Source organism: Anolis carolinensis, chromosome 1 (genome assembly GCF_035594765.1).
Source record: "Anolis carolinensis isolate JA03-04 chromosome 1, rAnoCar3.1.pri, whole genome shotgun sequence".
Taxonomy (NCBI): domain Eukaryota; kingdom Metazoa; phylum Chordata; class Lepidosauria; order Squamata; family Dactyloidae; genus Anolis; species Anolis carolinensis.
This window is the reverse complement of record NC_085841.1, coordinates 236,286,312-236,297,104: the sequence shown is the minus strand read 5'-3', so window position 1 is coordinate 236,297,104 and position 10,793 is coordinate 236,286,312. Positions and strand designations below refer to the sequence as shown.

Below are 10,793 nucleotides of genomic sequence, written 5' to 3'. Positions count from 1 at the left end.
TGCAGTGTGGATGAAATCAGAGCCATTCAAGAAAGATCAGAACTGCATGAATAAATTGAAAGTTAAAATGGTTGAGCTACTGATCCAGGCAATATCTGCCAAAATTAGATATCTGTTGGTGCTTGAATTAACTGTTCTTAAGAGGTTCATTGCTTGGTGATGATCCCAAGTCCAGTATCACTTCAACATATGCTGGTGAGTGACATAACCAAGAATGTCTTCTTTATATACAGTAGAGTCTCATTTATCCAACATTCGCTTATCCAACATTCTGGATTATCCAATGCATTCTGCCTCCCGCTCGGATCCACAACTGTTTCTCTAGGCAGCAAGGACTGAACTTTTTACAGATTTCATTTTCAACAATGTTGATACTATGAGTTCATTTTATGCAATTCTATCTTTATTTGTAGGCAATTTGTTAGTAGGCAATATTTTTGTAGCCAATGTTTTCAATACATTGCAATGTTTTGGTGCTAAATTCATAAATACAGCAATTACTACATAACATTGCCGTGTAATGAACTGTTTTTTCTGTCGATTTGTTGTAAAATATGATGTTTTGGTACTTAATTTGTAAAATTATAACATAATTTGACGTTTAATAGCCTTAATCCCTCTTTATTATCCAACATTTTTGCTTATCCAACATTCTGCCGGCCCGTTTATGTTGGATAAGTGAGACTGTACTGTATCTATAATTCCACTTTGTGAAGGCTTGGCCATCGTTGTACATCAACTGGCGACTTCCCAAATGTACTCCTGCAAAGTGCTAAAGTAGGGCTGCCCTCAAAAACAGTTTAGCCTGTTTCTTAGTAAGAGTAGGTCACTAGCTGCATAGAAGCTTCTTCCTTTTTACAGTGTGAACTAGGTACTTCCTTGATTCTGAGTCAGATTTGAGGTGTTACTTTCAACACTTACACAGTATAAAGGAAGGATATTTTAGGTAAAGATGGGGACTGTTTGGCTCCCTCAATGCAGGACTGCAACTCCCATTGTTCTTCATCACTGGCCATGTTGGCCAGGGCTCAAAAGAGCAATACTTCAATAATCTTTGGAAGTCCACCATACCCCGCACCTGCCTTAGGGAGTACCTCTCCTACATATGCTCCCCAGAGTTCAAATGAATTAATTGCTAGTTGATAAAGTGATTTCAGCCAATTAATTGCTGCTGCTAGATTCCAGGTACTTCAACAGTTGGAAGTGAAGTTATCCTTGGGCAAGAAAAGAACATTTTCAAAATTGGCTCCAGCACTATGGAATTCATCAACAAGAGACTGCCACCAAGCCCAATTAATTGCCAGTTTGCATGATTGATAAAAATGCCTTCCCTGGATTTCAGAGTTTTTATGGCTTTTAATCTTGCCACATTTCATCTCGGAGTGCTGCTTTTTAGTTATCACGTTTAGGAATTCCTTAGGTTTAAATTGGCACAGAAAATAATTTAATTTTATTGTTCGCTTATTGTATGGTTTCATTATGTAGTTCAAAGCACACATGAAAACCACTGCTGGAGCAATATACATTTAAGTATAAACACACAGGGTTAGCTAAGGTCTGGCGATGTATTTAGCATAATTGCTCAAATCCAGCCTTTGGGAGGTAAGCCTACAGTTCCTCTTGGAAGGACATGATCCAAAAAGAGGTCATTAAAAACTGGCACTCTTTCCTTCCCTACACAAATCCTGTTAAATTAATGTCCCTCTCAGTGTTTTGTAATTTACATAAGCCTGTCACACCTGCTGCCAAGACAAGGTCCAAATACTGGGACAAAATACACAGCATTCAAGAGGCCGTCAAAGCTTTGTCTCCAGGAGACAATTAATGAGGACATCACTTGTATTTTAAACCCTGGGGGAAAGGATTGGGAGGTAGGAGGCAGGGTTTGCAGCATTTCCTGTTAAGTGATGTCTGCCCTTCCCATCCTATTTTTCCACATCCCAGCATCAGCTGCCAAAATACAAGAAAGCTGAAGAAACTTTGACTCAAAAAAGACATCTGGCAGAAAGCATGCCATTTGGACTTACAATCTGTGTGCGTTTAATTCATCCCCCGATTTTATTCTCAAGGGGGCAGAAGGACGGAAGAGGAGGAAACGGATAAGGGAAAGTTTGCCTACCATAGCCTAACAACACTGAGACTATGGTAGGGAAGGAAGAGTGAAATGCTTTGAACCACAGATAGCAGTTCTCTGGGATCAATTCAGACCAGGACAAAATGAGACTTTTTTTATAAAATATTCTAGGTCTTCAATGTTCATTGACTGACATCCAGATCATCTATTTAAAAGTAGTAGGGCTGTTTAAAATACTCTCCAAAAATAGAGTTCTCTTTCTCTGGATATATATATATACACACACATATATATATATATATAATACAGACAACTATAAATATAGATATGCATTTGTTGAGAATTAAAAGCACCTCAGTTATTTTCATAGTTCCCAAATATAAAAAATCCTCACAGTATTTTTCCCTCTCTTTGCTAATAGTGTTTCATTCCATCTGCCAGTCTCTCCAACTCTACATTCAGTTCTCTGTCACCTACAAATTCCCCCACCAATAATTCCTGATTTATATAGTGGTTGCATCATTGTTTAACAAGCCATTGGTAGCTGCACTGTCCTGAAGTTTCACGTGAGCACCATTCGGTTGGTCAGAAGTCCTGTCTTTCGCTGCTTGTTCCTGGCGAAGCTTTCGGCGGTAGTAGAAGAGGTAGCAGGGGAGCAGAAAGCCCACAAAAGATAAGATGAGGAGGGCAAGGTTCACCTGGGGAGAAAGCAAAGAGGGTCAGTAAGAAATGCTGGCACAACTTCCTGACAACAAAAACAGCATTCGCTGTAATTTAAATACGTCTAAATAGAAAAAATGCAGACAGGGAATGAAATTATTATAGTTTGAGTATCCCTTACATGAAATACTTGGGAGCAGAAGTGTTTTGGAGTTTGGACTTACTTATGGATTTTGGACAACCTGTATTTGCATATAGAGACATAACGAGATATCTCGTCAAAACATTAAATTCCTTTAGGTTTCATAAACATCTTATACACAAAGCGTAACAGTAATTTTATATAATATTGCTAATTTTGCATACTAATAAATGAAAAGGATGTCTCTATGTGTAGTTACATGGATATGCATACCCATTCAGCCACCATCTTGTGACTTCTTCCACTCATTTTACTACACCAGCTAAATACCAAGAATAGGACTTTGACCTCAAGTAGGCTGCAATGGGCCCATATGAGGATGACGTTCAATCACTTTAGGTCATAAATTGATGGCAGCTAGTTTTATCTGTAGGCATTCTACATTTTAAATTGAGCAGTTTTTATCTTATGCTATGTGTATTAGTAATAGTTATCATTATAATTTTATGTTATTGTTTTATACTTATTTACTGTTTTATATGCTACACCCTGGAATGCCTTGTGAGCCACCCCGAGTCCCTTCGGGGAGATAGTGATGGGATATAAATAAAGTATATTATTATTATTATTATTATTATTATTATTACTACTACTACTACTACCACCTGGGAAGCCCAGGCCCTCAAGCATTGTAACTGGAGGTCAGCTGTCACCAGTGGTGCTGTGACTTTTGAAGATGCACAAATCCAAGGCAAAATAGAGAAATGTGCCAAGAGGAAAGTATGGCAAGCAAACCCTTGTTGTGACCGCCTCCCATCTGGAAATCTATGTCCTCATGTGGATCCAATCATTTATGTATCCACCTCTGGAAAACAATCATAATCGGCCACAAGTGATCGCCCATGAGATGAGACTACAACAGCACATGCTAGAGAAAGGATGAGTCTGGAAAGCCAACAGTTGTACACATAACATTACTAACACCATCCATCAAATCTGCTAACCAATGGTTATTCCCAGCTGGAAATTTCTCGCAAACATCTCAGACCTTTCTAAGTGGCTTTATTATGCTTCTTGCCTCTTTCTGTCAACTCTCAATCCAAACTTACTTCCCCTCCCCCATTCCCTCTTTTGCTCTTTAAATGTCAGGTTGTATTCTCCAGATGCTGCTGTGTGCAGGATATGTTCGGCTCTTTGAGGCTTCTCCTGGCCAAACCAGGGACCACAATACATCCCAGCCCTGAAAGGAGGAAGGGAGATTGGGAGGAGGGAGATCTGGAGTCACCCCTTGCACCCCTTCCTTTCTGCTGAGCCAGAGTGCTCTATGGGGGTCAAGAATAATGTAAGATTGTGGGGACATATATATTTTTAAAGGCAAGACTGCTTACTGCAAGACTTTTCCAGAGCATGCATTTTGAAAAGGGCAAGACTGCTGGGATGAGGGATCGTATTCAAGACCCAAATGCTTTGCTGCCATGCCCTTTAGACAGTTTTTTAAATAGTCCATGTGAACACCAAATGTATTGTTATTATTTTTAAGTTGTTCTCTAGAAATGGACAAAAAACCTTGAAAAAAGGAAGAAGGAAAACCTGGAATACTCCACAATGAGCAAAAAGTTATCTGGACTTGGAGAGGAGAAACAGAAGGGGAAAGTGCAATAACAAATACCACCAAGCCCTTACACATTTGACCTACCTGGAATGACACAGTTTTGTAAGTGCTTGTCAGATGTTTGCAGATGAATGAATACATCCATGTATACATCCATGCACAGGTGAATGCATATGTACCACTTTGAACTTTTGTGTGTATTTGTTTTCTTGATGGTTTAAGAAGCCTGATACATAATGGATGAAGCAAAACAGTAAAGGTTGACACACCATGCCAATATGTGGAACAGCTTGTCAGTCTAACTCTGAACATGCTGGCAAATATGAATCTGGGTTCATAATGTAAGGAGGAATCAGTCCTCAAAAACTATCTCTTTCATCACTCAGAGCAACCATAACTCACCCAAAAAGGATCACCATTCATTGGCCCCACCATTGCCATGAAAAGTGGCTGCTGGAGGAGAGCAAATACTGCACTGATCAGTGACTGCAGGCCGGTCAATGTTCCAAAATGGTTGGACGGGTACCTGGCAATGAGAAATGAGGTAAAGAGGTTAAGCCTCAAATAGCCAGAGGAGATATGTTTAATACTATCCCACACCAACAGGTAGTTATGAAATGGACAAAGTTAAGATTTTGTAGAGAAATGATCAGACATTCTAAACAGAGTCAGCCCTCCACATTCACTGTTAAGAGCAGAGAACCCTCATGAAAGTGAAAAACTTTGAGGAGTTTGCAATAGTTTTACCTGAAAGAATGCCTATCTAGGAATTTGTAGGTCCTCCAGTATGACTCCATGGTTAACCTCCATAGAGAGGTGACCCACAGAATCACACTGGAGGACTTAGAGATTCCCAGAGAGGTATTCTCTAGAAATCTCTAGGTCCTCCAGGATGACTGGAAGAAGTTGACTTGACCACAGAGTCACATTGTAGGACCTAGAGATCTAGAGCAGTGGTTCCCAACCTGGGATCCCCATATGTTTTTGGCCTTCAACTCCCAGAAATCCTAACAGCTCGTAAACTGGCTGGGATTTCTGGGAGTTGTAGGCTAAAAACATCCGGGGACTCCAGGTTGAGAACCACTGATCCAGAGACAGAACATTTTAAATCAAATATGTGATTCAAGAAATCCACAAAAGTCAAAACTGCAAATGTAAAAAGTATATGAAATCTATGTTTTAAAGACTTCAAAGCTCCAGGAAGCATAGGTCTACCAAATTAAAAGAATATCTAAATACACTAGAGTCTCACTTATCCAACACTCACTTATCCAAGCTTCTGGATTATCCAAGCCATTTTTGTAGTCAATGTTTTCAATATATCATGATATTTTGGTGCTAAATTCGTAAAGACAGTAATTACTACATAGCACTGTGTAATGAACTACTTTTTCTGTCAAATTTGTTGTATAACATGATGTTTTGGTGCTTAATTTGTAAAATCATAACCTATTTTGATGTTTAATAGGCTTTTTCTTAATCTCTCCTTATTATCCAACATATTCACTTATCCAAAATTCTGCCAGCCCGTTTATATTGGATAAGTGAGACTCTACTGTAGTAATCTTTGGTAGTGAGATAACTACTCTCAGTGAAGAATGATAATAGTTGCAACATTCAATAACACAATTAGACCTTTCATCTGACTTGATCAGGCTGAATGTATACTTCCTCTTTAGACATTGAGATTTTTAAACTCTCAAAGTCAAATTATGAATCTCTAAAAACTTTATGAATTTGGAGAAACTTTTATGAAAAATTCAACCTAAATGCAAAGGTATTCAGCTGCCTTACATTTCAAAATGGTTTCTTTCACCTGCTTCTCCTCCACCACCTTTCCCTCGCCTTAAGGAAGATTAGCTGCCATAAGGGGGAAAGGTTACTAGAAATAGATAAAAGGAGGAGCATGGCTTCTTGACTGTATGACTTCAATACCCTCCAGCTTTCTTTGGAACATGATGGATAAGCTGTGGGTTTGGTCTGGTTTTTTTTCCCTGTCACTCTGGGTTGGTAGTCAAGACTGCCAGTATATTGGTGACATTTACACATGCATGCATTCACATACATATGCACCCACCCATCTAATGGATTTTGATATGACCCATGAATAAGTTGAAAGTCATTCCACAAAGATGGGAAAGCACCAATGCCAACTCAGGAAACCAGGTGCCTTGGCCACCACTGCCATTTCCTGCTCTGGCATTTAAAAATGTTCCAGTGTGCATTTGATGATGGTTAGTCTCTGTTCATGAACGCCCAGCCCTAATCTGCTCAGGGCTGTACTCAGCACTTTACCCCTCGTCTTGTCCCTACAGTCTGCTTTTTGCACAAGTCCATGCCCAGCCCTCTGTAGTCTGATCATGCCCATTGTATTCCTGGTGGCTGATTTGTTGAATTTTGTTTAATATAGTTTTAATGCTGTTTTTATATTTTGTTGTTTTTTAATTGTATTTTAATTGGACTGTTATATATTATTATATTTTAACTGCATTTTTAGATGGTGAATTTTGTTGTCTATCTTGGGCCTGGGCCTGCTTATAGGCTGCCCCGAGTCCCTTCGGGGAGATGGTGGCAGGATATAAAAATAAAGTTATTATTATTATTGACACAATGGCATTGTATGACACAGCAAACAAGAAATTATTATTATTATTATTATATTATTATTATTATTATAAATATATACATGAGTATATAGGGCAATTCTCTTCTGCATCAGCACAATTTTGTTCTGATACTCCAAAAAGGAAGCTGCTGTGAAGAGTTTGTCCCCATCCCACTTTCTGCATCTGCTGTTCCTTCTGTCTTCCCCTGGAAGCCTCATCCCCCTGGTCTTTGGGTTTTACAGCAACACAGCCTTGGAAGGGGAAATGAGACTCAGACAAATCCAATGTCTGTCCTAAGGTGGAGATGCTAGAAGTGAGGTGGAAAGAGCAAATGGAGCATCTTTTTTTAACTGAACTGGTGCAGAGTAGACAATGGGCCAGAGGATGGGGATGCTTTGGCCTTTCAGATGTTCAACTCTCACATTCATCATACTGTAATGCTAGCCAGGCTGGCTGAGGGGAACTGCAATATAATAACAAGCCCCCCCCACCCTCGCTCTGTTCTCACCCATAATTCCTGACCCATATTATCTAGTGCAGCCCTTAAATCCTCCTTTAAAGTCCCCAGACCCATTTAAAAGAAACATCAGGGGGGTTTTCTCCCTGAAAACACTCTAAGTTTGTCAAAAACAGCTCCAAATGCAAAATGTAGCCCTTTTGACCCTACAATCTTTCCATGTCGCCCAAAGGATTTTAAATATATAAATTGACCAAGCATTTGTCAAGCACACTGGCACAGCCTACGGAAGGGATGGGACTGGCCACATCTCCCTCCACAATTCTTCACCCCTGCTGCACTGAGAAGTCTCAAGAGTTTCCAAGGAGAGATGCAAACTCACACAGCAGCATAAAGGCCTCCACAGGCTGAATGGAAAAAGCCACGGACCATGGTATGAAGGATGAAAGTCACATACTGGGAAGGAAACAATAATAAATAAATATAAATAAATCTGAAATTGTCACACAAAGGACAAGATGCAGAAACAGTGAAGGCAAGAAAGTGCACTAAGACAAACAACAGTGAACTGGTCAAGTTAGGGAATCACTGGCCACTGACAACTTCTCTGCCAGCAGGGCAGTGAATCCACTCCTGGTTCTCATTTGAAGTTTAAATGTCTTTCCAAAACACTGCCATAGTTCAGTCTAAAAGACAGAGAAGATTCACCAATAACAACCCTGACATAAAAGTCATCAGACGTTATTGGAGGACATACATCAATGAGCATCACAGGTGAATAAACAGCATAGCAAAACTCACCTGAAGATGGAGGTTGTTGATCAGGCAAGTGATACCAAACCCCACCAGCAGCAGATTGGTGATGACAAAGGCACGGATAGCATTGGTCAACTTCTGTATCTTACGGTTTCGAACTTTAGGTGGCTTTCCTTTCACTTCAGTCCTAGGTCATCAAAGAAGAACTATCAGCCTTTTCCCCATCCCACATCCCACACAGTGCCAGACTAGTTATTCTACAGAAAGATGATTTTTAGAAGCTGAGAACCTCTTACCCGGCAGGTCCAGCATGGTCCATATTTCCTGGCCCATCCACACAATCCTTGATGCGCCAGTCCATCACATAACCAATGAAGGGGCAGGTAAGAAGGCACAGTAACTGCATGACGCCAAAGATGGAGGAGTAGAAGCCGACTGTCAAGCAAAGAGAAAAGGGGCAAAGGGGGGCAGGCGCGTGAGGAACAACTTCAAAGTCTCTAGCTAAGTGTTCAATCTCTCAAACTAATCAGGAATTACTAAGTAACCTACAAGAAAAAGCATCTCTCTGGCACAATGTGGAGTAATCCAAAGGTTGTGAGTTTGAATTCCAACAGAGACAGTACTTTTGAAGATGCAAGCAGACCTATACTATCTTTAAGAAATCACAAGAAATTTGTCGTAAAACAACCAAAGTTGTGAGTTATAGTGTGAGAGTAGCAGGAAGAAGGCAAATTCTAGATCAGGGGTCCTCAAACTTTTTAAACAGAGGGTCGGTTCACGGTCCCTGAGACTGTTGGGGGGGTGGACTATAGTTTGAAAAAAAGCATCAATGAATTCCCACGCACACTGAATGTATCTTATTTGCAGTGCTTTTTTATCGTGTCAGAAGCGAATTGAGGCAAGTTGCTTCTGGTATGAGAGAATTGGCTGTCTTCAAAGATGTTGCCCAGGGGGTGCCTGGATGTGTTACCATCCTGTGGGGGGGGGGGGGGGCTTTTCTCATGTCCCCGCATGAAGCTACGGCTGACAGACAGGAGCTCATCTTGTCTCACAGATTCGAACTGCAACCTTTAGGTCAGCAGTTCAGCCAGCACAAGAGTTTAACCCATTGCGCCACTGCGGCAGCTCCTTTAAAAAATAAAAGAACAATACAATATTTAAAATGAAGAACAATTCTAATCATCATTACCTTACCATTATTTCCGTGGGAAGTAGGCCTACTTTTGGCTGATGAGATAATCAAGTTAATGAGGATTGTTGTTGTTGTGTGCCTCCAAGGCATTTCAGACTTAAGGCAACTTTAAGTCTAAAGATTAGGGCAGGAGCCAGGTAAATGACCTTGGCGGGCCGCATGCGGCTCGCAAACCCTAATTTAAGGACCCCTGCTCTAGAGGTTTATAGATATTTAGAAGAAACCAAATTATCTGCATGTTATTCCGGAATTTGTGGCTGGAGGTACAAAAACATATTAAGAACAGTACACCAATAACAATAATAAAAAGAAGGCTCTGCTCAGGTCTCGTCATGCTCACTTTTGCACATCATGTTCCAATGATTTGATCCAGCTTGACCCAAACCTTTTGGATTAGATTCCCCACAACCTGGCATGTTCTAATCTATGGGACTACAATTCCCATAATCTCACAACCAACTGCAGAGTGACAAGTTGACAGAGCTCTGTCTGTCTGTCTGTCTGTATGTATGTATGTATGTATCAATTGGAGCCTCACAATTTTATCTTCAGTTCTGCTTTCCCTTGCTTTTCTAAGCTTCTCTGCTCTGTCATAGCCTGATTTCCCCCCAAAAGACTAGAACAAACAACCCTAGCTCCCAAGACCACCTATTTGTCAATGTGGCAGAAAATCAGATGTTCAAAACAATGAGATAAACTATTTCCCCACTCTGTGGAAGCCTCCCCTCCCCATCAGACAGAATGTAGAGGTAGCAATGACAATAAGTTTCTGCTCCTTCAACACTTGGATTTCTCCACATTGTATAACATTTCCTGCTTAACACATCTGGATTCTCAGGCTGCTTCATAAAAATTGTGTGGTCTTGATCTCAGAATAGAGTGATGGAGCATACGATGATCTGGGCATTGTTATAATATGATTTGCTATTAGATCTACTGGGAAAGGCTGATGGGAACTATAGTCTAACATCATAATCTGGAGGGCCACACACTCCCCCATCATGTTTTAAAAGGGAGACAAGGGATCCCTTGTTTTTAGTTTTCTTTTCCAGGGAAATGGAAGTTCTCAGATCAAAGCCTGGATAAATAAGGAACAGAATGGAAGGTATCCTGAATAGGACTTATCAAACACCCATCAGTGAAATCTTGCTCCAGCATCTTTAGCATTGCCTACCTGTCTCCTCAGCTTTATTTTGCAGCTCTTCTGGTACTAAAATAGACAACAAAAGAGAAGAATAAGACTACATGACCACAATCAAACCAGAATTTTTCCCCACTAAATAGAGATTCACTA

General features: G+C 40.3%; 1 protein-coding gene across 1 annotated transcript in view; it reads right to left on the bottom strand.

Moving 5' to 3' along the window:
• Positions 1-1,421: 1,421 nt before the first annotated feature.
• slc43a1 (solute carrier family 43 member 1) overlaps positions 1,422-10,793 on the bottom strand; it is a 33,034-nt gene continuing 23,662 nt past the window's right edge. Inside the window, exons 11-16 of the mRNA XM_003215013.4 lie at positions 10,674-10,709; positions 8,604-8,742; positions 8,353-8,494; positions 7,934-8,007; positions 4,891-5,014; positions 1,422-2,772 (exon numbers count right to left, since the gene is read on the bottom strand). Coding sequence (XP_003215061.2) covers positions 2,578-2,772; positions 4,891-5,014; positions 7,934-8,007; positions 8,353-8,494; positions 8,604-8,742; positions 10,674-10,709 — 710 coding nt within the window. The 3' untranslated portion in view covers positions 1,422-2,577. The remainder of the gene's footprint in view (positions 2,773-4,890; positions 5,015-7,933; positions 8,008-8,352; positions 8,495-8,603; positions 8,743-10,673; positions 10,710-10,793) is intronic.